Genomic DNA, 26,409 nt, shown 5'->3' with positions numbered 1-26,409 from the left:
TTGGGACCTCCTCTCCTCGGTGGAAGCAACGAGTCAAGTCCTTTTCCCCTCATCACCTCTTCTGCGACCCGTCGCCTTTTTCGCACAAGACCAAATCACGTTCTATATACCTATTCTTATTCTTCCTCCTACTCCTCATCATCATCATGCCCGTCTCCGTCCCCAAGTCCGATCGTCTCGTTGACCTCTTCAGCCTCAAAGGCAAGGTTGTCGTCGTGACGGGCGCCTCGGGTCCTCGCGGCATGGGCATTGAAGCTGCTCGCGGGTGTGCTGAAATGGGCGCTGACGTTGCCATAACCTACTCGTCCCGAAAGGAGGGCGCCGAGAAGAACGTCGAGGCGCTGACCAAGGAATACGGAGTCAAGGTCAAGGCTTACAAGCTCAACGTCAGCAACTACGACGACGTTGAGCAATGCATCAACGGGATTATTGGTGACTTTGGCAAGATTGACGGCTTCATTGCCAAGTATGTTCAACTCGCGTCGTCTTCCCCCCTGCAGTCTATGATGCTAACAGCAATGGATTAGTGCCGGTGCCACAGCCGATGCTGGCGTCATTGACGGAACTGCGGCTGCCTGGGACAAGGTCATCCAGATTGACCTGAACGGCACTGCCTACTGCGCCAAGGCCGTGGGAGCTCACTTCAAGAAGCAGGGCTACGGCTCCTTTGTCATCACGGCGTCCATGTCTGGACACATTGCAAACTACCCTCAAGAGCAGACATCGTACAATGTCGCCAAGGCTGGCTGCATTCACATGGCTCGCTCGCTGGCAAACGAGTGGCGCGACTTTGCTCGAGTCAACTCGATTTCCCCGGGCTACATCGACACTGGCCTCTCCGACTTTATCGACCCGCAGACACAGGAACTCTGGCGCTCCATGATCCCCCTCGGCCGCAATGGACTCGCCAAGGAGCTCAAGGGTGCATATGTTTACCTGATTTCCGACGCCAGCACCTACACAACCGGAGCTGATCTCGTCATTGACGGTGGATACACCTGCCGATAAGCGGGGGCGGCATGCGGTGGCGATTCGTGACGGTGTACGGAGTACGATGATGTACGGCGTAAAACGAAAAGCTTGCTGACAAGAAAAATAAAATAAATAAAAAGAAAACCCTGCACGGGGCCTCGTGCTCTATCCAATCGTTTGTCGGGCAGCGTTCATGGCGAACGAGATGCTGGAACCATCGTGAGTTCGCGACGCGAGAGAGCCGCCCGGATGGGGCGGAGCTTCGTTCAATGTCTGATGTCGTCACGTGAAGGTATGCATTACCAGCCTGTCGATATTGTGGAGTCCCCTCACCCATCATCCCAACATGCAACGCGACACGTGCGTTATTGGCCCCGCGAATAGATAAAGGAGCCTGGCGTTTTGCAGCGATTTATACGGGCTAGGTAATTGCTCTGTAGAGTCGGGGAATATAGACAGAGTATGTCAGCACCTCTTTATCTGTCATTCTCCGATTGGCTCCTAACATCTATAATTGATTCTCTGCAATGACTGCGGGAGTTGTCTCCTATCACGAATTGATTACATACCAGACTGCTGCTGGTTACCTAGGTATTCAACATTGAATGCATCTCATCTCCATGCCCCACCTCTTTCTCGCGTGTCAGCGCATCTTGGTGCGCCGTGGAACCTTTCGGTGCAACTTACGGGCGAGCATCCAGATTCAATTCTTGTGTTGCTTGAAACCCACTTGTCCTATTCAAGCTTTCGCTTCTTTGGTGACGTCTCGGTGGCTGCTTATCGCCGAAACGAAAGCTCCATGTCAGCTAACGCCGAAATATCTTGATCAAATGGCGCTACCCTACACGCACGCCCTCGCCATACTGTTGGGTTTAGCCACCAACGGTTAGGACAGCCCGAGTGATAAATAAACAGGCGCTTTGGTGAGGGCTAGGTTATGTCCGAATTAATTTCGATTCGTCTTCCAATCAAGGGAATTAAGTTACCCAAGCTCCGACTCCGAAGCACGTACATCCGGGCAGTGGCTTGTTGTTACATAAACGAGCGCATCCGCCATGCTTGTTTTAGGCACTGCTCCCATCATCCCTCTTCACGTTTCCAAAGCTAGTCAAGGAAAATAGAAGGAAGTGGGAACACAATCTATTCTTTTAAAATAGATACACGTTTCGGTACAATGTCGAAACATAAGCCCGTCTGGCTCATTGCCGCTGCATCGAGCGGCTTCGGCCACGAGATTGCTCTCGCAGCTCTGAAACGCGGACATACCTGATTGTGAACGAGTCATTAGGGATAAATGCTCACAGAGCCTTGAGATATTGGATGAATGGAAAGATGTCATCAGAAGCACTGATCATGACCAGTCATAGAGTATGGTGATGAAGTTTTTGATCAGTATGCTCTAGAAAGATGGTTGCTTATCTAGGAGTCGCAGGGTATAAGAGCAACCACGTCGTGGGGTTAAACGATGATTAGTTCTAGGCTTGACATGGTGCACTATGAACGTCGTATCCACTAGCTTGAACGTAATGTAACATTCCACTCATAGCTTGAAGAAAATTGGGTATACTTTATGTAATATCTGGGAGTACTAGTACCAAAGGCCAACTCAACTGTGATGGTGTCCCGTTGTAGCAATATCACCTTTGTATTCCCCTTTGGGCCGGAAGATACAGCGCGACAGGAAACTGAAGGTTCAGTAACATAACTATAGTCAGGCATTGCGACATGTTGTTGCAAATGTACATGTTCCAAGCAGTGATCGAGGTGTGCCTCTTGTCCCGGGAGCAACCGGCTATAAGAGGCTAAAAGCATGGTGCGCCTCTGGACGAGAACCCCTTTGCAGCCTGCTAATCCAGATCTTTGGGAAAGTCCAGATGTCGCCTATAGAGTTTGGCTAACGACAGCCCCGTGCCCGTGGGTACTGGAGCATCTCCTCAAAACAGTGGGTTTATGGCATATGCGATGTATCGGACTTCAAATTAAAACTCCGTACGGAGTACTTGACAAGAGATGCCGTGGTAGTGGGGCGTTGACGTTCCTGCAGGTTCTATTTCACCACCCAATGCCTTGCCCATGGCTCTGGATATTGGATCTTGTGCTGTATGTTGCACAGCATCGCGGGTGGTTCGGCCTACAGTAGTAGTAGTAGTTGCACAGCAGCAAGACATCTGCACGACTGGAGTTGGGTGCGTGTTGGCAAACTGACACGTCATTTTCATTCTTGTGAAGCACCAGTTGACGCCTTGGACATGGGATGGTTCTGGCCCACCGACTCGGTATCGTTGTCCAGGGCTGCTTCATCCGCCAACAACGGCTCACCAGCACTCGGGGTCAACGGCAGGAGACGTCTAGCATATCGTACTTGCCCCGTGCGTAACTTATAATGACATGACTGAACTGCAAAACGTGGCCATGGGCTGCCGGAGCTATGACCTATCGACAACTCGGGGCTTGCTGCACGTTGACAGATCTGCGTGCCACCAACATGTGGGCCGTGAAGGGATGCGAGGCTAGACAAGAGTGTCCCAGCCATTTGGGGCGGAACTTCTGGCTACGTACGTGCCATTGCAGGGCTTTTGTCAGGTCTGCAAGCGTGCCGGTCTCTTCCCCCACAAGAGTCAAGTCTGGTTGGATATTGCGTGCGCGCTGAGAGCATGATGCATGCCGGTCCCTCAGTGTCTTGCAGCTGTCGTTCAACCCGTCCCCGAGCCATGGATCACGATCTGCTTCGGACCACGGAGCAGTCTGAGTGGAAACATGGGCGATTCAGTCGGCACCCCAACACCCAATCCGTCTCGACTTGATTGGTGGCGCGTCGACAGGGACCTGATGATGAGGTGGGAGTGTGGTCCGAGACTCTCTCAACTCTCCACAGAACGTCGAACCCAGGAACCGCCCACCACCCTACGGAGTACTCCGTACCAACTAACTACCAGGCCCCTGTCTACTTAATGGGCTGTATTTTCTTGATTCAGGAAAAAGCAAATCCAGTGACAGGGCCCGCGGCGTCTTGCGGCGCTCTCATTTCTTAGCGCAAGATGCGGGAAAACCGGCGCCTCCGCCTTCATGCCATGGCCGAATGGGAGAAGAATCATCGGAGGCCTATGTTCTGTTGACTCAAATGTTCCCATCTGGTTGGACAAGGGCGGGACTTGCCTGCCTTTTTACAGATTGCAATTTGGCGGTTTGGGTCCTTATCCGGTGCCATGGTCGATCGATTCCATGTCGATTCTCAGCTGTTTCCCGCCCCACGGTCGGACGGACTCCTTGTAACCATCTTTTTGCTTCCAGCTTCGGCCGCTGTGTTTCTACATCCCTCATCTTCCTCGCCGAGCTACCATTACTCACCTCTCTCTTCATGGCAGAGTAACGATGCTGCGCGTGTTGCCTCATAATGGCCCTCGACTCCGCACCTCACCTGACGGACGCTGCCATATCGCACCTATGGCACTTCATCGAGACTCGCGGCTTGGATCTGGACGTGGTACGTTGGTTTCGGCGCTCTTGGCTGTCTTGCGCACTGGGAGTGTGAATCCTGGTGTAGCGTCACGACGTTGAACCAAGATGGAAGACAGGACACTACACAGTCGACCTGCACACCAAAACTGACTCTTGGTCTTCGTAGGGCGGTTCCCAAGATCCAAGGCAGGGATCTGCGCGAAACGACTCTTCAGGCGGCGGAACTCTTAGCCAGACGGCAGGTAGCAAAGGATCATCACTCGGCAAGTTGGGCACAACATTTATACCTGTATCTATCTTTACGGCCGTGTGTCTCGTCATATTTACCGTTCTGCGCCGGTTCTGCAAACGTGTGTATGCACCGAGGACCATCCCAGAGCTGAGAAGCCCCGAGTAAGATTCCTATGCTATGCGACGCGCACTCTCGAGTCCTGGGGCCATGTATACATGTCGTACTGACCACTGCCAGCAGCGTGCCCAGCCCAGCTCTACCTGGAGGATGGCTGGATTGGATTGTTCCCTTTTTCAAGACACCGGACACAATCGTCTTGAACCATGGGTCCCTTGACGGCTTCTTCTTCCTAAGATTCTTAAAGATCCTACGCAACATTTGTCTTGCTGGCTGCCTCATCACATTTCCCGTGCTATTTCCGATCCACGCCACAGGGGGGAGTGGTCTTACCCAGTTGGAAATGTTGACTATAGGCAATGTCAAGGATCCTCAAAAGCTACTCGCCCACGTCTTCGTGGCGTGGGCCTTCTTTGGTATGACATCTGAGCTCTCCTTGGACCATTTCCCGAGCCTTGTTGCGGGTGTACTTGCGACGAAGCTAATGCTAATCCTGCCATTTTTGAAGGGTTCGTGCTTTACATGATCGTACGAGAGTGTATCTACTATGTCAACCTTCGCCAGGCGTACCTTTCTTCACCGTACTATGCAGACCGCATCTCCTCCCGCACGATTCTACTTACATGTGTCCCAAAAGAGTACCTGGACGAGCGTCGTCTCCGGAAGCTGTATGGAGACTCGCTGAGGCGTGTGTTTATTCCGCGAACATCCAAAGCCCTCGTAAAAATGGTAAAAGAGCGCGAACAAACTGCTGAGCGACTGGAGAAGGCCGAGATTGCGCTTATCCGAATCGCGAACCTGGCTCGACAAAAGAAACTGGCCAAGGATCCGAAGCTGGCAGATTCTTCTACCGCCGCAGCATCCACCACTGAATCGGCCGGCTCGAAGCAAGACTTGGTTGTGATCCCGAGTGATAGCACTGCCAATGCTACTTGTAGGGGCGATCCGGACGAGGCGGAATCACCAGGGTCAATAACTTGCTTGGAATCTTTACGACGCGATCCCGATAAAGACAGCCACACGAGCCAGCATGAAGGCACCAAACTGAACAATATCACTGCGGATGAGAACGAAAAATTGGACCAAGTTGATGACGAGTATGAGCACCCTTACGGTCTGTCGATGGATCTCCCGGATGTCAGAGGATCTGTTGCCGCCCAATGGATTCCGGTCGAACGACGACCATACCATCGGCCAATTGGTAACTTTGGCCGCCGCGTTGATACGATACGATGGACACGCTCACGACTGCGAGATCTCAATCTACAAATTTTCAAGATGCGCCGACAAGTCCGACGAGGCGATGGCATCACCTTGCCGTCGGTTTTTATCGAATTTTATACGCAGGAAGCTGCACAAGCGGCACATCAAGTATTGACTCACCACCGACCGTTGCAAATGTCGTCGCGCCTGCTCGGCATTCGGCCAGACGAAATCATATGGTCCTGCCTAAGAATGCCGTGGTGGGAACTGATCATCCGACGCTTCGGCATCTTGACCTTGGTAACGGCGGCAATAATCTTTTGGGCGGTCCCGTCCGCTTTTATTGGCACAATTAGCAATATCGACAGTCTGACGCAGAAGATCGAGTTTCTCAGCTTCCTGAATAAGCTACCTGGTGTGATTTTAAACTTTATCCAAAGCTTTATGCCCGCAGTGGTCTTGTCCCTGTGGATGGCTGCAGTGCCTTGGATGCTTCGATGTAAGTATTGTCTACATCTTGATGACCGCCGAGTTTTCTGGAGGATCTGACATTCCATTTCAGTCTGCGGTGCCCAGTCTGGTATTCCGACGATAACACGAGTCGAATTATTCGTCCAAAATGTGTATTTTGCCTTTCAGGTCGTTCAAGTCTTCCTCATTACCACCCTCACTTCCGCAGCGTCGTCAGCTCTGGGAAAGATTTTGTCGAACCCTCTGGGCACAAAAGATCTCCTTGCCGAAAATATTCCCAAGGCATCCAACTTTTACCTGTCCTACATAATGATTCAGTGCCTGATGAGTGGAGGAATGCGCCTTATCCAAGTTTTTGGATTAATTCGGCATTACATTGTCGGCCGTGTGAGCGAGGTACCTCGTACGAGATACAAGCGCTGGTGCAAGCTCGAATCTGCATATTGGGGTGGTGTGTATCCTGTCTATACCAATATGGGCGTGATTGGTAAGTTTATCTTGATGACGCGGTTGCAAATCCTTACTCAAATAAATGCATACTGACTTTGGCGTTTTAGCCCTCAGCTACTCCTGCATTGCCCCGCTAGTCCTTCTCTTTGCCGCTGGAGGATTGTTTGCAACACAAGTGGTTTGGAAGTACAATCTCCTCTATGTACTAGACTCTGATATGGACACGAAGGGGTTGTTTTATCCTCGGGCTCTCATTCACCTGACAATTGGCCTCTATCTTGCCGAAATTTGTCTTATAGGCCTGTTCGCGTTGAAAGGTGCTTTTGCGCCTTTGGCATTAATGGTCTTGTTCTTCATTTTTACGGGCCTAGTGCAATTCTCCCTCAGCGACGCAATTGCCCCCCTTCTACTCAATTTGCCGCAGACATTGCCTCTCGAAGGCGAAATCCAAGAAGAAGAAAAGGCAAAGGCTTTACGGGAGAAGGAACTTGCCACGGCGAGGTTGGAAGGGGAAAGCGGAGTTGCGGGCGCGGCAAACGACTACTATGACTCCGAACAAGTCTTTGGCGACGAGGAACAGATGGAACAGTCGGATACTGAGGAAGAGGAAGAAGAAGAGGAGTCTGGGGACGAACATGGCCCCGTTACGGGAACCAGAGCCGTTGAAGGTGCAGCTAGCATTGGGTCTACACTGAAAGAATGGGCCAAGGCTACAACCCAAGCCAAAGTCAACAAGACGATCAACAGCCCAGACGTACAGGAATTCCTAGCCAGGATTCAATTCTGGAAACATGACAAGCATGCTAATGACAAACCACCGGGCTTCCTGGCACGATGGCTTCATCCAGAAGAGTACGAGGATTTTGTTGCTTTGCGAAATACCATACCTGGGGATCAACTCCGTCATGTTGAGTACCCATCCGAGTTTAGGAAGCGATGCTACCTTCCGCCGGAGATGTGGGCGCCAAAACCTACTTTATGGATACCTCGAGACGAGGCCAGAGTCAGCAGACAAGAGGTTGCCCATACGAAGAAATACACGCCCATCTCGGACAAGGGCGCAGAGTTGGATGAGAAAGGTGGAGTGGTAGTCTATTTCGACAAGGCACCGATAAAGAAAGACCGGATGCTTCTGTAACATAGGATCCGATTTAGCATGGCGAATTGTATATAGTTTGCAACTTATTTGCATCTCGTAGGACTAGCAGCCTTCCCGAAGGGACAAGCATAGCCCACGCACGATAATGAAATGAACAGTAATATGTGAGAGGTCAATATCATTAATGCTATCGTGACCAGTCTATATCGGTATATAATAGTACACGAAATCCGACAGCAATTTGGCAGTTGCAAATTTTGCTACTTTGTACCTCAGTTCCATAACAAGCACACCGTCTTGGACGTTCCCAATTTTCTCTCCCTTTGATGTCGCCCGTTTCTGTTTTCAGTGTTACGCAGAACGTCAAGCCGCTACTGCATAACGAGAACATTGCGAAATCGAGGCTTGCCAGCTACCAGGCTGTCAACAGCCTTTTGAACATCGGCAAGAGAATACTTCTCAATCATGCATTTGATATCATGGGTTCGGGCGAAACGTATGGCCTCCTCGCTGTCCAATGCATGACCTGAAGGCCAGCCACATACGCTCAAACCGCCGAGTACCATGGCAACTGTATCAAATTGAACACCACCAACCGCGGCTAGACAAAGAAGCTTGCCTCCTGGAGCTAGACCGCCCACCAGTTTCCCAACGACTTCGGGATTGGGGGCCGTCTGAACAATAATGGCAGCGCCACCGAGCTTTTTGAGCTCAGCGGGACCATCAGAATTCTTCGTGTTGATGTAATGGTGAGCACCCAGCTGTTTGGCAAAATCAGCCTTGTCGTCCCCAGACGAGAGAACGGCAACCTCATAGCCCATCTTATGGGCATATTGTACAGCAAGATGGCCCAGGCCTCCAAGCCCTTGGACAGCTACCAGTGCGCCCTGCTCAACGTGCATCTTGCGAATGCCGTTAAACACCGTGACACCGGCACACAGCAACGGAGCAACCTCTGCCGGGTCCGAGTCGTTGGGGATACGAACAACAGCCTCCTGGCGGAGGAGGACGTATTCTGCAAAGCCGCCATCCTTGGAGCATCCATTGACGAGCTCATTATCGCACATTTGAAATTGGCTACGCTGGCATTGTCGACAGTGGCCATCGTGGCCGCCATGCCAGGGACCACCAACGCGCTGACCTTTGGAAATATGGCTCACGCCTTGGCCAAGCTCAACGACATCGCCCACAATCTCATGTCCTGGTGTTCGGGGAAAGACGTCTCCCATATGGCCCCCAGCCACGGCAACGTCCGAAAAGCACACGCCGCACGCAAGGACTTTGACGAGAACTTGGCCGGGGCCTGGGTGCTGGAGCTCTACGTCTTGCAGCTTGAATGGGGCGTTGGTCTCTGTGAGAACGACAGCTTTGAAAGTCTTGGGAAGCGCAGCCATTGTTAAAGACGTCAAGTGGCGAGATGTTGATAAGAGTAAGGCAAGTTACTAGTTGAAAGCCAGCCCGTGCTGTGCGAAGAAAAATGTTCCGAGGGGCAACATGTTCGACGTGGTTCTAGCATCCCTTTAAAATATCATCTTTCCAACGCAAGCTCACTGCGTCTTGACAAGATGCAGCTAGCGCACGCCTCTTTCGGAATTGGGATTAAGCTGGAACAAATAGTGTTTTCGGGGCGGCGATCAATAGCTCCGGCTGATCCGGAGCAGCAGAGGGGTTGAGCATCACCTATTCAGGCGTTTCGGCTTCGGCATAACTATTTCCTTTGGGGTTGATCCAATGAGTGAGTCCCACCATTGCGCCTGGTTGGAGCCAGACCATTGATCGGCTTTAATGACATAGTGCCATCTGTAACGCCGAGTGCCAAGTGGTAACTTGTAGCACGAAAGCCGAGTCTATCAGAGTTGCGCATCAGGATGTAACCGAACACTAGGAAATTCGGACAGGCGACGGACTTCACCAAGTGAATATTGGATGTAGGGGAACTTTGGCTACTTTACACCGCAAGACTACCGGACCCAATTCGTAGTTGAGTGGCGTATGGGTGTAATAGTTGCAGGATTTCATTCAGCGTCTGTGAGGCAATTCGCACAGAGTCAGGTCTCCCAAGCATATCTGCTACTGAAAGTGGAGGATAATATGGTTTGCTACCTGCCAGCAGTAGCTACGCTACACACATCGGCCGTTTTGATGCATGTAATTGGCAACTTCGAGCACTTGTCTCCCCGCTGTAGCGAGGTCACCACCGCTAGGAACCTGTTGCAATTGAGCCTGGTACGTATTGTCGATTTGCTTATTTATAACAGTAGTGAGGAAACCACATGTGGGAAGTTGTCAATGCTCACTTGAGCCTGGTCCTTGGTAGTGAATCAGAGGACGTAGCTGCGTTGTAAAAAAGCCACCCATCCCCTATATCGGCAAGATATGGTCCTCGGCATTTGATAGGAAATGCAGCCCAATTCCTGTACTTTCGCTCAGAATTTCTCAGTCTCTCCCTTTACAATCTAAGTCCTGCTTTCTTGGGAGTTGGCTGGCCTCGGCTTCTTCATCATTCCACTGACAAGCTTCAATGTCACTTGTCTTATCTACATCATTCTTCCCTTGGCCATCCAAAGAATATTCAGCAGCGATATTATATGAATACCGACAGTGTAAAGCTCCTCTAACAACTGGAGGGACCGCGGCAGCGTTGTCAGCTAGCCAGCGCTCGGGTATGAAGTGGTTAGCCGTATCTCCCAAGACTCTGGGATTTGTTGGGATTAGACTGTGTCAATTATAAAAGCTGGCAAGCCGCCTAGGTACTATTGGCTACCGTTGGGTATGCCCAAATTACGGCCACAAGTCCGTATCGCGACTCGTTAACAACAAAGACAGCCTCTTCCTCGCTACTGAACGAGCAAACAGTCGCCACAGGGCCAAATATTTCCTCTTGGGCGATGCGCATTGTGCGTACCACGTCCCTAAAAAGCGTCAGCGCGACGAAGTAGCCGTCCTTAAGGGAAGGGTCCGAAGGCAAGTCAGCCTGGGCCGCAATCTTGGCACCCTCTTCACTTCCCAAGGCAATGTAACTTTTGACCAGACCGTTCCTGCTCGTCAAATCCATTTCCGACTCGCAATCCGCGTACTGCAGCGGCCAGTCTATTGACGAACTCATCGTAGAGCTTTTCATGCACCAGTAATCTCGATGCTGCAGTACACGCCTCACCCTTACTAAGATAGGCGCCCTCCAAAGCACCCTTGACCGCTCGATCCATATCGCAGTCGTCAAAGACAATGAATGCGTTCTTGCCACCAATCTCCAACGCGGTGCGCTTGACAAGCTTCGAAGCCGTTTTAGCGACAGCAGCGCCGGCAGCAGTAGATCCAGTCAGCGAGATCATCTTGACTGCAGGGCTCTCAATGAGCAGCTGTGCGACCTCAGCTCCAGCTCCTGGGATGGCCTGCACAACGCCCTTGGGGAGGACGGTTTGTAGGATCTCGATGATCCGCATCACTGTCAAGGGAGCCTGTTCTCCCGGTTTGATGATGATGGTGCTGCTAGCGGCTATGCATGGTGCAATTTTGCCGCCTGCATGAATCGGCGGCCAGTTGAATGGCAGAATGCCAGTGCACACACCAAGCGGCTCCCGGATAACGGAAGAATAGACGACTCCGCGATCATGAACTGTCCAGGAAGCTTGTCGATCAAGGAGCCGAAGAAACCAAAGACCTGGATGATAAAGGCCACATCCAAAGCCGCGTCGAGAGCTGGCTTTCCGTTCTCGGCGCAGAGCAGGTTTGTAAGCTCTTGCTTTTGCGTCTCAAGAGCGGCAGAGCAATTCAACAAGGTTTGCCCGCGATCTGCCAAACTTCGCTGCTTCCAGCTGTCAAAGGCCTTGGAGGAAGCATCGATGGCTGCATTTGTGGTAGCAGCATCTCCTCCACGAACAGTTGTCAGGATCCCTCCGGTCGCAGGGTTGTGGACGACGAAATCCTTTGAAGCGTTGGCAGATGACAGTGAAAGATGGAGTGCTTCGGGATATTGAGAGCTTCAGCCATTTTGAAAGGAGTTGGTTGGCTGGTGGTCGTATTATTGGTTGGTCTAAGACGTAAGTCAATTGTTGCTTGCAATGCTACAGTCTGTCTTTCGTTCTTGGCAGCTTCTAGTATGAGGGCGAACATTCGCCATACTTTATACTATTGTAGCTCGGAGTTTACTCAAAACCAAAGCCGATATCTCTGGCTTAAACTGTCGGAGAGCAATTTTGCTTTACGTTAATAATACCTAGGACTGACATGTTGTCATGGTATATTGTACGGTTTGTTAATACGGATGATGGCAAAGTGGACATCTGCCTATGACCGGAGAAAAAAATCAATGCAAGTGTTGTAGTATTGATCGAGTAATGAACAGATGTCATTTGGTGTCTTGGGATACGGGGTACATGCTGTGTATTGCACAATTTCTTGTAATTCCATCCCTCGGATTGGAAATTAGTACTCTATTATTATTCTTACTACTCTTATCTCTATATATGTACTTAGGAACTATCAAGTAATTAGTTACCTATTATAACCTATCTAGGCAATTAAGCTTGTCGATGTTAGTGCTTGTCTATAAATGCATAGAGTTTAATACCAAAGTATATATGTTAGCAACCTGGCGAACTCTAGCGTAAAGCAATTCTGTTCCCCTACAGTAATGGTGATTGGGATAGAAGTAACGTCCTGGGTCTTGCCAGAAGTGTCTACACCAAATTCCTTTAATCTATAGTAACCCGTTTTGGCTCGGATGTATTAGTGATGTCACAAGGCCCATTAGGAGTCATCGACCACTCGAGCTTCTAGCAGGTCGGTCGGCAGAGACAAAAGGGTGGGGGTATATTAGGGAGCGAGCTAATGTTTTTGACAAGTCCTTTAGACACCTGCATTCTACTTCAGAAGTGCTGCCGCCGGAAGTCGTGTCAATTATCTTGCAGAACGCCTCGGCTTGTAAAACCATGTTTTGGTGGAATATAGTCCGCGTCCACAATGCATTATACTATCAAATTGGGGATGAGTTAGTGACACAGACTATTGAGAAGGCTCTTCAAGAATATCATCATTTCCAAGGTGTCTTTGCGCCTTTCTTAGATATTTGCTCGAGGAATTTTCAGACCCTTGGCCAGGAAGCCCAGCTCCACTATTGTAAGTTGCTCACAGAACTTGTCCGCATCTAGATATTGGATGGTAGCTGATATTCTAGTTCTACTAGTTACACACTTTCACTGGGGCGCTTTGGAGCTGATTAACCTGCTCTAGCGAACTAGGAGTGCTGAGACGTTAACAGCACCGGGGCCACCAAGTATTACAAGCGTCCAAGCTATTGTCGAAGCCGCTTCTCTTATTAGCAACCCTAGTCAGTGGCTTGTGACCGACATGGACTTTCCAAACCTTGACCTTCGGGATCCATTTCCAGAAACAACCGTCGATATTCTTTCTACTACCGCCAACAAAATACTAGATCTCCACACCGCAGGAGAGCTCTCAGTTAGCACTGCATGGCTAATGGCTTCTACGATTCTCGACACTCTGACTGTGATTTCTAAAGTATCGGGCATGGCGGCTCGGACTCTTGACCAGCTGCAAATAACTATTGCCAAACGAATTCTCGAAGCTGTTGGAAGAAATAATACCCCAACAGTATTTTGATAGAACTGATTTTGCGAATAATATATCCGTAATCTTTTAGACAACAATAGTAGGTAATAGTTTAACAATCATAACCCTCAATGCGGGCGCAAGTGTCATGATACGAATAGATTATATCCAACAGGTCGGAAGATTCCATATGAATGTTGGCTAAAATACGGAATATAAGGGGGTATAGTTGTCAATTAGAGCGCGGCCTTTTTGTGATAAAATGCAGTACTATTTATATTCAAAAATAGTTCTGTATTGGTTCCAACACACATTCAACCTCCACCAGCCGCAATGTACTCCCGTATATCAGTCTTCGTTTCGTTCATCTTCGCTTGGGCTATCATCAGGGCTTTAGAATCCATGTCAAATACAACATACATGCTTTGTAGTGCCGGTGCTCCAAGAACAGGAATATCTGTAGGTCCGTCGCCCTCAACAGGCGCTAGGGCGAGCTCACAAGTCTCAGCACGATCAGAGCCCGGTGAGGCGCCGCTGCCGATATTATTATTGTTTCCTTTGCTATTACCCTTCGGGGTACTGCTGCCCTGTCGATTTCCTCCACGGTCCTTCCTATTATTCTGGTTGTTGGCGCCTCCCCGATTTCTGTCCTTCTGGGGCTGTCTTGAATTGCCAAGTCTAGCATTGCCGGGCTCTCTTGCGCCACGTCCAGGATCAGGTGTAGCAATGATGGAATCAAGAGGCACCCTCACTTGAACATTGTCTTTGTTCAATCCAAGCGTGAGATCCATACCCCGTATACGGCTACAGTCCGCAAGGAACTCGCCTTGCGGCCCGGGTCGCGCGCCGAGTCTCTTTCCCAGTGCATCTAATGTTCCAGCGGGGAGGACGATTGAAGGCACACCGGTATCAAGCCACGCTACCGGAGGTGCATCGTTGGATAACAGATTCCCTCTCCGTTGTCGCCGCAATAAATCTCGTGCCGACAGGCCCTGGGAGGTGTGCACATATGATGGGACTCGGGCGTTATCTAGACGGTGACTCGTGAACACAGACCTCTTAAACTCCCCTGACCATGATATGCTGTCGTCGGATTCGGGAAACGACCCTTCTTGTCGACTAGGGCGTTCTTGCGAATTATTGCCTCGTCCTGTATCCCTAGAGGGGGCCAAGCCAACTGAGCTAAAATCCACGACGAACGAGGGCAAAGCCCCGTCTTCGGTTGCAACTAATGGTGCGATTTTAAGCTCACCCTCGCATTTAGCGGCGTCGAATCCACCCCAAACCAAACTTCCATTGTCAGGAGATCCTAGAAACGGAATTAGCATCAGTTCATGATTTGAAGGCCATCAATATTTTCCAGAGCAGTTGATCCACTACATAATTGGACCAAGAGAGTGTGTAAATGGGGTTTAAATAATATACTTACGGAAGTCACCGAGATAAAGACCGTATGCGTTCGATCTGCTCAGGCTGTCTTGTTTAAACCGAGCCGGGACATTTGGATATAGATTATTCGTAGATTCTCCTTGAACTGGGCCAATACCCATGACTGGAAAGCTGACTTGACCGGGAGGCACGCCTCCTGATTCCACGAGGCCCATCTGCACGGGAACTGCTTTTCCGCCGGGGGTGACCTGAAGAGAGCTTTCGATAAATTTACCAACGAATGCGGCCCCTCCGGTAAAAGTTGCGTTAAGAGGAAGGTTCAGATCTCGAATTTGGGTTTTGTTCTTATTGACGTCGAGGGATCCGGCCTTGAAGCCCGTGGCACGTCCATCACACTGCTCTCCTTCGCTACGACAAAAGTCGCTTCCCGTTTTCGGAATATTCAAGTCACTACTTCCTGTATCAAGCAAGCCTCTCATGACCTGGCCTGCAACTGAAAACTCGATAAAAGGGCGGAAGCCACCTTGAGAAGCGTCTGTGATCTTCTGGATCTCGCTAACTTCTAACTTCACTCCTGGCTGGGCAGTAGCCTGGCTGCTAACAAGCAGTAGCTGGCTCGAGAGCCAACATGTGAGGTGAACAACCTTCATACCTGCTGAAGGATTTTAATACAAGTGTTGAATGAAAAGTCGGATGCTAATTATTGCAGTTGGAAATAGAAAAGTATGCTTAGACCAATGTAGCTTCCAGAGCTAGAGTACATAGAGAGCTATCAAGCGAAGAATTATCTTCCTTCTTCTGTACTTAATATATTCCAGGATAATGCGCTTTGTTTCTAGTAGTCTTCTGGAAACAGATCTAACCTCAATAGTAACACAGAAGTTGAGTTTGAAACAATCTTCAAACGGTTGAATGTAGGTTGTGGAACCTATCACCACTACTACCGAGAAAATTGAGAAGGCTGACTCAGTAAGGCTGTTGTCAAATTTTATTTATTCTATTCATATGTCTTGTAACGAAAAGGCCACCGGGCATTTAAGCACGTAGCCGGGTGTGATTTATTACCAGCGTTATAGCTGACTGCTTAATAGGATGTTGTATTTGTATTATTACTTTTGTAGGAAATAATACACCCCCCAAAAGACCGAGTGCTTTTTGCTATCGCTTCTCAACAGGGGACTTGCCACTTGGGATACCCTGGTTAATCTAGCTGCGCTAAATGAAGTTTCGACGCTAAGGCTACGTCAATGACTCGTGATAGGCCGCAATGATAAGCTGGTGAAAATGCTCGCACTCCGCAGTTGAGGCTTTGATTAACTTAGTTTCTCATCTGCTGAAACGTGCTGCACTTAATCGACTCGTGGCTTGTACTACAGCGCAGCTTCTCGCGAATTGTGCTTCAACGTCTGGGCCGGATGGCCCACCTTCCGTTGCCAAGATGGCATGACTCTTATTGTTAGGCTCTTCTCCGCGCCCGCAAGACTGTTGCGGCGCCCTGAGTCGAGAGCCTTTGAGTCGTACCGCTTCATTCATCGACTTCATAATCTGAGGAATGGCCGTGGCTGTATAGGCTAGCCGTAGCAACATGGACCTATAATTTAGACAGCTTCCTTCCAGTTCATATGCAAACACAAAAGAATTGCATTACAAAGAGCCAGCTTCGCTCGTACTGTGTGAGATTATACAGATTCTTCTTCCAAGCTACCAAGTCCACCTTAGAATCGTTGCATACTCGGAAAAGTTAACCGAGTTCAAGCTTGTGACGGGTAATAGGTCTGTAGTTATTGCACATGAAGCACATGAGGGAAATAATGTATAATCACGTCGAGATATTTTGGAAGCGTTTACAAATATCGGGATAATAGTTATAATTGCCAACTTATTTGTTCATATATAATTGAGTCACGCATCTACTCTGCCTAATAACCACCCCTTCACCCCTTTTCCAGGAAAAAAAAAAACCACTTTATAGGTCTTGCCTGTAAGTCTATCCATAGAATTATAACAAGAGACACATTTCTCTATTATGAAACAATTAGGCCTTAAAACACCCGCGACACAAAAAACAACACGTTTTTGTCTCTTGTATCAAAAGAGGCTTCTAGGTCTCCTCAGACGCAATCCAGGCGCGAAGACCTTCAGGATCACGGCAATGGAACTTAATACCAGCCGACCATGGAATGGCCTGAGCCTCTGTGGGTGTAGCGGTATCAGCAATTGCGTCCATTTCAAGCGAGCACTCACGCTCGGCACGGAAGGGTGGGAAAACTAGTTTCTTCTCCTCCTCCCCAAGAGGTTGCCGCTCCCAAGTAAAGAAGTGTAGTAGGAGGACGAGTGTGGAGTAGAGGCCACGATTGGCCACTACGAGAATTGTTAGCTCACGACAACAGGTATATAAACAAGTGACCAAACGTACTATCAATGCCAGGACAGACACGCCGACCACAGCCGTACGTCAAATGTGTTACGCCAAGCTTGTCGCCACCTTCAGTAAAACTGTCGGTGCGACCCTTGCGGCCGTTCAGCCACCGCTCAGGTATGAATTCATTTGGGTTATCAAAGGAAATTGGATCTCGGTTGGCGGCCATTAGGTTCATGATAACAAGCTGAGAAGGAGAGGTTAGTGTTGAGTGAAGAATACGGATAAAACTATAGGCAAAATTAGACATACCATTCCAGGAGGGATCTCATGCCCGTCATAACTAGCACCATCAAGGGTCTGCCGGGGAAAACCAAGTCGAACTGGCGTGTATATACGAGAGCCCTCCTACATTTAGGTCAATTTTTGCAAGTAGATGAGGTTTAGAGAAAAGCTACTAACAGTATGCAGGGCCTTGACATATTCAACTCGATCGTATTTGTGAGGCTTAGGTGGTTCGCCGTTGTACACCTCACGGATAGCTTCGTAGCCGTTTTTCTGCAGGTCTGGCCTGTTGGCAAGATAACCAATAATCCAAGTAAGCGAGTAGCCAAGATTGACTCCCGCGGCAACTGTCAAGAGATGTCAGATGCTGTGCTCAACAGATCAAGTGAAGAAAGAGAAGCGAAGGGATGAAGGGGGATGGCTGGTTGCCTTACTGCCGGTATAAGAAGCCAGAAGAACCTCTTCATCTTTCAACAGACCCTGGCGAAGAATATTGCCCAGAATTGACGGAGTCTGGTCTCCGTTTTCGATACGCTGCTTTAGCTCGCCAAGCATCTTATTGATGTAGACTTGCTGCGTCCTGCGGTATTCGCGAGCCTTCTCTTCCTTCTCATCATATGACCAGCTTTTGATGCCCAGCGTCTTTCCAGCCAGGTAGCGAAGCCAACTAGCACCGCTCAAAATAGGAATGTAATCACGAGCTGGTGAACCCACAGTACGCTGGCGAACTAAGTTGAACTGTTAATCAACTGCTATATTTGGAAGGAGGGTGAAAAAAAAAAGGGAGGCCTAGCAAGAAAAGCATAGGTTTAAGCCCAAGAAATACTTACAGATGTTTGTCTCGTTTTCCGCGAGCATCCCTACTATGTCATCATCGAGAGGAGTACCCATGAGTTGTTCAGACACTTGGCCAGTACCGAAGCGGTGAAGCTTCTCGGCCATATCAACAGCATTTCCTTGGCTAAGAGTGAGAATTTCACCAATCAGCTTTTTCAGCTTGGGGTGAATGACGGGTGTGTAGATTGGTAGGAGGCGAGGAGCAATCTGGGTAGAGAGCGCCTTGCGAGTACGGACAAGACGCTCGCTAAATGGTGAGGTGCCAACAGTCCAAATACCAGATGAGGCAAAATCCTGATGAAAGAGCTTGAACGTGGGCCTTGATTGGTATGCCGGACCTTGTTTGACAATGGTCTTGGAGAGAGCCTTGTGGCTGTTAATAAAGACCTATTCAGCTATACATTAGTTTATAAACTCTTTTCAAGAAATGCAATTGTTATGACATACCGCTTCACGCCCACCAAGTGACACCCGGATAACATCACCATACTTTTTGGTCCACTCAGCAATCTTTGGGACATGGCCATTGCTTAGCTACTAGAGATGTTAGATATGGAAGAGATTTCATCGCGTGGAATACAAACCTCAAAAAGATTTCCAACGATGGGCAGACCAGGAGGACCTGGAAGCGAGACTGTATGGGGAGCACCACCCAGCAGGCCATCAAAAAACCACAATATACGATTTAGAATTTTACGGCCAAACTCAAATCCACCTAAAAGCACCGCAGTAAGAGCAATAGCGGTAGATGCATAAAAGAAACCGAGGTCTCGAGCTCCAGTAACCAAACTGGAAACCATCTGGGTCCTGGGACCAGCCATGGTAGAGTTAAGTAGAGGGTCCATGTCGGCGAAGACGGTATAAGAGTAATGATGTGCTGTGGTGTGATGTTTCTTGAATCTCATGGCATTCGCAACCTTTTATATTTTTAGCTACATGGCGCAAGAAGTGATAGGCCAATGGCTTCCATCTCCCCGCCAAACGTGTAAAGCTCAAACGATGGTAAGCCAAGGCAGGGGGGTTTGAGAAACCCGGAACGGTATGCGAGGGCCAGTTTCCGCGAGGCAAACTATGGAACCGACGGATATTGGGTAACATTCGTACTAGCTCTGCGTCAGTATTGTTGGTAGTGGCGAGTCGTTGAAAATATTGCAGTTCCTTCCAGGCTTCTGTCTGACTGATCAAGAAGTCAGCAAGTGGGAATGAGACGAGGAGAAAGGAGTAACCGCCGGCATGATTCGCTAGTACAGAAACCTAGCAGACGGTGCTGACAATATGACCCGATGTATTGTTCATGTACCAGAAACCCGATAACGAAACTATATACTCGAATAAGAGTTGGAGTTAGGCGAATACCTATCATTACAACGGGTAACCCTAGACAAAAGACAGTCGCAGGGGTGTTCCAAAACTAAGAAATTAGGCGCAGCAACAGGTACCGCTACTACTTCTGACAAAGTCGTATAAAACGTTGCCGATACAAAATGTAAATTATATTTCAGTCTTGTCAGGCTTAATCCCCACTCAGCCTCGTCCTGGTGCCAATATCAGCCCCCGGTGTTGCTGGACTAGGGAGTGAAGGCGTCTACTAATGATATGCGGATCTACTCGCTAGGTTAAAGTCACTCCGTCTTACATCGACCAAGCTGAGTATGGCGAAAATTTTACATAGTCATCAAGGTTTTAGATAAGCACGGTGTAACTAATATTCCCACGGGGCTTATTGGTTGAGCAACTAAGAAGCCTTTCTTCACTCGAGTATTACTGACGCAGCCACCAGATCCGCGAACCAAGATTAGACGTACTCCGTACGTGTCGCGACTACGGCCAAGACGGCAGATGGATCAATAGTGGTAAGGTAAATGGAAAATCTCTCCACTTGAGGGTAGGCGGTTAGGAACGGTACAGTCGCGACCTTTTTTTTTTTTTTTTGCTTTGGACAATTATAAAGACCAGTTAACCTTGTAGTGCACAATAGCGGCTACCAAATTGTATGGGGCTTGGGACTCGGGAAAAACAGCACTGTCCTAAGCTATTGACACTAGTATGCGCCCGTTCACTTGGGTCAAACCGAGTACACAGCATTCAGCTTCACAGGAGCGCGAGCGGTGGCTTTTGGGGGCCGAAGTCTTTGAGGTCGGTTGAGGGGGCTTGGATGATCTCTATCCTCAGCCTGGTTAAGCAAGACAAAAAGCGCATCATGTATTAGCCATGTGGCCGAGACGGAAATTTTACTCGGGGCGGTATCCGGCAAGGCAGCTAGTATTCCAATAGTTGCACAGAATGGCGTGCTTGAATGCCTCGGACAAATTCCTCTCCACCAGGTGGACAATAGAATATGCACAATGACCTGTCGGTTTAGGAACCCCTCCGGAGCTGAGAGGATCCAGATCCGGTGGCCCCCAAAAAGCCACCCAAGGGGCCGGGCATTATCTTGCAACTCGTCACCCAGCCCATGTAGCACCACCTGATATATCGTAGCAGGCGACGCCGGAGCAGGTGTAATGGGGTGGCGTGAGGCTGAAGGTTAGTTTTGCATGAACTAGTCTGTGGGAGAGATTTTCCGCGTCTCGGGTCGCCAGGCATCTCTTCTAGAAGCATTCTTGCAATCTTGCTTACAGGTGTGAGCATATAACTTTGGGCAATTCTCGTGGTGGAGAGTCCGAGGGCAGCGCAGGATGCTTCCGTTGCCCTGCGACATGCGGAGAAATATGCGGGGCTTACATACAAGAGCAAGTCTTCGGGGATTAACCATCTTATTCAGGCATTTTCCGTACCGAGGTCCCACACTGCCGCCAAAAAGACTTCAGTTGAAAGCACCAGACACCAGCAGTGCAGATCGCTGCGGGGCAGAGAGGGGACAGAGGAGGAGACGGACACGGAGGGGGCGCGGAGAGGGGTTGGTGAGTGTATAAAGAGCTTTGCATCTAGGTTCGTAACCCTCAGGGTATTGCACACAAGTCCCCTCGATCCATTACAGACTTCTTCACCATCACCCATCATGGTTGAAGGTGGATGCCTCTGCGGCTCGATCCGCATCAAGTCCACTGGCGAGATCAAGGCCAAGGTACGTACACGACGCAGCCCGAATCCCTCTGGCATCTGCTGAGACAAGCCATTAGGCCCTCTGTCACTGCCTGGACTGCCGCAAGATTACTGGCTCGCTGTTTTCGACCAATCTTCTGGTTGCGGATGATGGCTTCTCTGTGACCAAGGGCACCCCCAAGCAATATTCCAAGACGGCCGACAGCGGCAAGGCCATCACCTCATTCTTTTGCGGTGACTGTGGCTCGACGCTCTGGCGCCAGAGTGATACATACGCTGGTTTGAAGATTATCAAGGCTGGTACTCTGGATGGAGGCGCTCTTGAGGATGCCAATCCGGCTGTCGAATTGTTTGTCGTGAACAGGCCGTCTTGGCTACCAGCTCTTGCCGGTGCCGTGCAAAATGACGCGGCGTAACGAGTTGGACCAAAAGATGGAGGGGAAAAAAAAAAGCGAAGCAAAGTAATCTTACTTGCCCTTGAAACTAGTATTAAGCTACCAGCTAATACTGTCTGGTGTGCAACCTCGTACTATGGAATTGGACTTGGAGGGTGTCTATTCTGCACCAGACGATACCGGCTCATGCAAACATGGCCAATGACTTGACAGGTAGTAAATGCAATATTTTGAATGCGATATCGCCTACTTGTGTTATATGTACAACTACTCAGGAAGGCCGGCCACCTGTGAGGATTCAATGTCAGCTGTTTTGAATTTGTGCATCAAGTCAACCTAGCCATGGCAGAGACCAGACCAGACCGCACTCGAGTTTCTCGGCCGACCCCCCAGACGTCAACTGGTCTGGTAACATCGGAGCGAAAGCGCTAGTCTGATCTGAAACTAGCGGCCCGGAGATTGCATGTGGGCATAAGCACCAACATTCACCAACCCACCGCCTGCAGAGCCAACTCAGCTACTCTTACGGAGGGCATCCATCAGAATAGTGAGGACACGATTATCCGACGCATCGACGCCCTTTGTGCGGTGTGTGTCGAGGTACGCATTCCCTAGCGCGATTCGGACCAGACACTGCATGTGAGCCGCGCACCACCACCAGTCAGAAATACCCCAAATGTATATAATACATGCTTGGGCACTTGCGCATATGCACATGAGACCTACGCACCGAGCCCAGCAAAAAGCCTGCGACGTCCATTGACTTTCCATTGTCATCGACGCCTCGGACCTCAAACACCAACATGTGGGAGTCCAAGCAGGCTGCTGACAACTCAGATTCAGACCATGTCCCCCCATCGCCAAACGTTGACAATGCCACAAGTCTACATTTGGCGGAACAGGCAAAACAGCCAGATCCAAGACAGAGTCCAGAGCAACCGCCAAACGGTGGCTATGGCTGGATCTGCACGCTCTGCGTTGCGCTCATAAATGCCCATACCTGGGGCATCAACTCGTCCTACGGCGTTTTTCTCGCCCACTACCTCTCCACCGATGCCTATCAAGGAGCTACGTATTTGCAATATGCCTTTGTGGGTGGCCTGTCAATCTCTTGCGCCATGCTCGTGTCGCCACTGGCCACTTTGTCAACTCGCCGATTTGGAACCCACGCGACCTTGGGTTTTGGAACCGCCCTCGAGGTAATCGGATTAATTGGTGCGTCATTCGCGTACAACATATGGCATCTCTTCCTCAGCCAGGGGCTCGCCTTTGGCATCGGCATGGGCTTTCTCTTTGTCGGGTCAGTTGGCATCCCGCCACAGTGGTTTACTACGAAACGATCACTCGCCAACGGCATCAGTGCCTCTGGCTCGGGTTTCGGAGGTCTGGTATACTCTCTGGCAGCTGGGGCCATGATTCGATCCATCGGAATCGCTTGGTGTTTTCGGGTGCTTGGGCTTTTGGCCTTTGGTGTAAACACTATTTGTGTCGCCTTGATACGGGACCGCAACAAAATCATCGGTTCTCGGCATGCCCCATTCGATATGAAGCTGTTCAAGAGACCGGAATATCTTCTACTCAACGGCTACGGCTTCTTCTCCATGCTGGGGTACATTGCCCTGGTCTTCTCCCTAGCCGACTATGGAAAAAAGGTTGGGCTGACCGCCTCACAAGCATCCGTACTCTCTGCCATGTTAAATCTGGGCCAGGGACTTGGGAGACCACCCATCGGGTACTTCTCGGACGCCATCGGGCGAATCAACATGGCTGGGCTAACCACCCTGCTTTGCGCGCTGTTATGCTTCGTCGTCTGGATCTTCGCCAAAAGCTACGGTGTCTTGATCTTCTACGCACTTGTTGGGGGCACTGTGACGGGCACCTTCTGGGCAACCATTGGGCCCGTTGCTGTCGAGGTTGTAGGACTTCAAGATCTTCCTTCAGCGCTAAACCTCGAGTGGTTAATCATTGTTCTGCCTTGCACGTTTAGCGAACCCGTTGCTCTCGAGATTGTTGAGCACTCGGGAAATTACCTTGGTACACAGCTACTGATCGGCTTCATGTATCTTGCTGGGGCTTTATGCGTAATGTTGCTTCGGGGATGGAAAGTGGGCGAATTGAATGAGATTGCGAGAATAAAAGACCACCATCCTGACAATCACCACCATGTGGACATGTCCCTGGGGTCTACCAGCGAATTGGCGAGGGCAGCTGGAAGGCGTACCATACTTACACACTTCTGGGAGTGGCGGAAGGTCTAAGCTACCAATCGGTTGACCCAGATTGAGACTACGAGCTATGAGATACCGAATTGTACAAACTATTAAGAAACCCTTGACAAGTGAATACAAGTTACTGCTCCACGGGAACAGGTTGCCAAGATCAACAGGGGCCAGCCGCAGATCTAAAGTAGATTCAGGAGACGAGTAAGCTAGGAGGGTAGGCGTAAATCCCCCGTGTCCAACCACTCTAGACCATGGACAGCCAACCATATACTACACTGCGGATCCCTCGAGGAGACGCACATAAGCCAAGTCGGGATAATTACTGTCCGCCCGCTACAACTCGGACAAAAGTTTCGATGCTACAATGTTTGCTTACCCGATCTAGATTCGGCGCCTAAGATTTGCCACTCGGCGGTCAGATTACGCGACATGATCCTTGCATGAAGCCTGTAAACGTGGCACAAAAAATTCCTCTTGGAACACGCCTGAAAATTGCCACCCGTGAGCCTGCGCTAAACGTTGGCATTGTCTCTTTAATTCAACACTGATGTAATTTGCTGACACTTGGCAGACTCGGATGCCTGTTTAATGAGGTGGAAGACGTAAATAAAAAGGAGTCTAAGCACTCTGTATCTAGCTGCGTGAATAAAACAACGTCGTTAGATCGTCAACATGAAGCTTTCCGCTATTATCTTGAGTCTGGTCTTTTGCGGCCTAGGAGCTTCTGCTGTCCCAGCGACCAGCCGATCCCCTATGATAACTTCATCCCGACCTCTTCTTCAATGGACTCCTCCTTCTCTCATACCGCAGATGCGGTCTGCCTTCCAGGCCAAGATTGACTGGGACTTGGATAACGTTAGCAATTTCTTTTTGATAGTCGGGCTTTTCTTTCCTAACAATAATCTACAGAACCATACCATTCAGACCCCATCCGGCCTTCGTGCTAGCTGGTGGAGTCGCGAGTATGTTTCCGACTAGTATTCGCATCGTCAAATATCTAATTTCTTTTTAGGGGCTACTGGTATGATACAAAGGGCCGACAGTTTGGCGAAATTCTTCGTGCAAACGATGACGGCATTGTAACGTCTGGAACAGACCCGGGGACCAAATATCTTGAGCTCCGTATGTTGATCATGAATCTAGTGAAGAAACGACACTCCTGTTGACAGTTGTCTTTTGTCTAGTTATTTCCTATGTCGTAAAGCTAGATGACGGTCACTGGGCGTATGTGAAGCACACAGGCGGCGCTATTGTTCGCCAGTATCAGAATGGCATCGTGTAAGTCTAAGGTTCCTTAATTAGTCTGAGATGAGATTTCGCTTTCTTCGGCCCTTAATAATGTGGACCTAGTCGAGTAGAAACGGATTCTGAAAAGTACACCTGGCTTAACCGAGTTGATTTCATTGCCCCCGGGACGTTTAACGGCACTGAGGTAATGACGGTCAATCATTACTTTCCTAATGTGAGTAGCGAAGATTTTACGCATTAGATCAAGGCTAACATGCTTGTCATCTACAGTCTTATAACTTGCCAAATGGCTTACCCAAGAAAGATAACCTCTAGGCTCAGCGAGGGGTATTCTTCTTGAGTTGGGATTATTGGACTGAGGGAAATAGGGTAGGAACTTTTGCTACCCTTCCGAATTCCTTACTTGAAAGGCGGCTTGCATTCCTCGATGACAGATTAAGTGAGGAACCAATTTAACATTAAACGCGATCCATCGATGCCAATCGTGACAATGTCCTTGTCGATCTAAATGTGGATGACAGGCCGTCGATTCTAGCTAATGTACGCCGACTTGAGACTTTATAGCTGGATGTGGCAAGTTATATATCTCATTACGCCACGAGGCAAAAGACTTAGCATGTATTACCGTCAAAGCATGCAGGAAAATATATTAGTTGCCTCATGAAGCCTATCTTCAACCGGGAGGACCAATCTAACCACGTATTGCTATGGATGAAAATCTGCTTGGTAGACTTTTCTTATATTTACTTATAATATACTAAGCTAATAGGGGTAGCTTTAATATTTATAAAAGGCTTAATTCAAGTGAAGCGATAGATCCACCTCAAAGAAGCCCCGTCCACGACGAAATCATCGGACGTTTACGGGACGGGTAGGTTAGGTGAGATGTTTTCAATTAGGATGTGCCTTAATAACGCTTACTATTTAGGGAATATGACGGTTTGCTCAAAGCTATACTCGTTATTAGTCACGCTGGCTCAGGCAAGACGAATCTAGTTAAGCTAATAATAAGAGAGAACCTTGCCGTTAGGCATTTACTTATCGCTAGTATGATC

At 49.4% G+C, this 26,409-nt stretch overlaps 10 protein-coding genes across 13 annotated transcripts; 6 read left to right on the top strand and 4 right to left on the bottom strand.

Annotated features, from left to right (window-relative positions):
- Positions 1-146: 146 nt before the first annotated feature.
- Positions 147-1,008, top strand: LXR1_1 (L-xylulose reductase; the record flags this gene model as incomplete). Its single annotated transcript, XM_007814766.1, has 2 exons — positions 147-466; positions 528-1,008. The coding sequence occupies 2 exons, from the start codon at positions 147-149 to the stop codon at positions 1,006-1,008; spliced, it is 801 nt and encodes a 266-aa protein (XP_007812957.1).
- Positions 1,009-3,979: 2,971 nt separating this feature from the next.
- J3458_015430 (uncharacterized protein) lies at positions 3,980-8,172 on the top strand. 4 transcript variants are annotated; one of them, XM_066120759.1, is made up of 6 exons: positions 3,980-4,456; positions 4,598-4,824; positions 4,904-5,196; positions 5,289-6,482; positions 6,546-6,941; positions 7,012-8,172. In XM_066120759.1, the coding sequence occupies exons 1-6, from the start codon at positions 4,367-4,369 to the stop codon at positions 8,040-8,042; spliced, it is 3,231 nt and encodes a 1,076-aa protein (XP_065974087.1). In that variant the 5' UTR covers positions 3,980-4,366; the 3' UTR covers positions 8,043-8,172. The 4 variants fall into 4 exon arrangements, with proteins under 4 accessions (XP_065974087.1, XP_065974090.1, XP_065974089.1 ...); XM_066120762.1 differs by having other exon boundaries at positions 4,904-6,482; XM_066120761.1 differs by having other exon boundaries at positions 4,598-5,196; positions 7,012-8,171.
- Position 8,173: 1 nt separating this feature from the next.
- On the bottom strand, positions 8,174-9,582 carry J3458_015429 (uncharacterized protein). The gene has a single exon (XM_007814769.2). The coding sequence runs from the start codon at positions 9,395-9,397 to the stop codon at positions 8,375-8,377; it is 1,023 nt and encodes a 340-aa protein (XP_007812960.1). The 5' UTR covers positions 9,398-9,582; the 3' UTR covers positions 8,174-8,374.
- A 1,167-nt stretch (positions 9,583-10,749) lies between these two features.
- J3458_015428 (uncharacterized protein) lies at positions 10,750-11,446 on the bottom strand (the record flags this gene model as incomplete). Its single annotated transcript, XM_066120758.1, has 2 exons — positions 10,750-11,041; positions 11,106-11,446. 2 exons carry the CDS (start codon positions 11,444-11,446, stop codon positions 10,750-10,752), a joined length of 633 nt encoding a protein of 210 aa, XP_065974086.1.
- A 1,488-nt stretch (positions 11,447-12,934) lies between these two features.
- On the top strand, positions 12,935-13,235 carry J3458_015427 (uncharacterized protein; the record flags this gene model as incomplete). Its single annotated transcript, XM_066120757.1, has 2 exons — positions 12,935-13,121; positions 13,189-13,235. 2 exons carry the CDS (start codon positions 12,935-12,937, stop codon positions 13,233-13,235), a joined length of 234 nt encoding a protein of 77 aa, XP_065974085.1.
- Positions 13,236-13,888: 653 nt separating this feature from the next.
- J3458_015426 (uncharacterized protein) lies at positions 13,889-15,613 on the bottom strand (the record flags this gene model as incomplete). Its single annotated transcript, XM_007814771.2, has 2 exons — positions 13,889-14,883; positions 15,004-15,613. The coding sequence occupies 2 exons, from the start codon at positions 15,611-15,613 to the stop codon at positions 13,889-13,891; spliced, it is 1,605 nt and encodes a 534-aa protein (XP_007812962.1).
- A 1,203-nt stretch (positions 15,614-16,816) lies between these two features.
- On the bottom strand, positions 16,817-19,889 carry J3458_015425 (uncharacterized protein). Its single transcript, XM_066120756.1, has 8 exons — positions 19,029-19,889; positions 18,892-18,978; positions 18,438-18,831; positions 18,042-18,335; positions 17,785-17,954; positions 17,635-17,730; positions 17,380-17,569; positions 16,817-17,324 (listed from the first exon to the last, which is right to left on the bottom strand). Exons 1-8 carry the CDS (start codon positions 19,347-19,349, stop codon positions 17,065-17,067), a joined length of 1,812 nt encoding a protein of 603 aa, XP_065974084.1. The 5' UTR covers positions 19,350-19,889; the 3' UTR covers positions 16,817-17,064.
- A 1,519-nt stretch (positions 19,890-21,408) lies between these two features.
- Positions 21,409-22,285, top strand: J3458_015424 (uncharacterized protein). The gene is made up of 2 exons (XM_007814773.2): positions 21,409-21,511; positions 21,567-22,285. The coding sequence occupies exons 1-2, from the start codon at positions 21,446-21,448 to the stop codon at positions 21,903-21,905; spliced, it is 405 nt and encodes a 134-aa protein (XP_007812964.2). The 5' UTR covers positions 21,409-21,445; the 3' UTR covers positions 21,906-22,285.
- Positions 22,286-22,400: 115 nt separating this feature from the next.
- On the top strand, positions 22,401-24,417 carry J3458_015423 (uncharacterized protein). Its single transcript, XM_007814774.2, has one exon. It carries the CDS (start codon positions 22,688-22,690, stop codon positions 24,140-24,142), a length of 1,455 nt encoding a protein of 484 aa, XP_007812965.1. The 5' UTR covers positions 22,401-22,687; the 3' UTR covers positions 24,143-24,417.
- A 334-nt stretch (positions 24,418-24,751) lies between these two features.
- J3458_015422 (uncharacterized protein) lies at positions 24,752-26,149 on the top strand. Its single transcript, XM_066120755.1, has 5 exons — positions 24,752-25,068; positions 25,119-25,228; positions 25,291-25,384; positions 25,457-25,568; positions 25,625-26,149. The coding sequence occupies exons 1-5, from the start codon at positions 24,779-24,781 to the stop codon at positions 25,667-25,669; spliced, it is 651 nt and encodes a 216-aa protein (XP_065974083.1). The 5' UTR covers positions 24,752-24,778; the 3' UTR covers positions 25,670-26,149.
- Positions 26,150-26,409: the final 260 nt, after the last annotated feature.

This window comes from Metarhizium acridum, assembly GCF_019434415.1.
Source record: "Metarhizium acridum strain ARSEF 324 chromosome Unknown scaffold_356, whole genome shotgun sequence".
Lineage (NCBI taxonomy): Eukaryota > Fungi > Ascomycota > Sordariomycetes > Hypocreales > Clavicipitaceae > Metarhizium > Metarhizium acridum.
The sequence above is the reverse complement of the archived record's forward strand: the minus strand, read 5'-3'. Positions and strand labels throughout refer to the sequence as shown.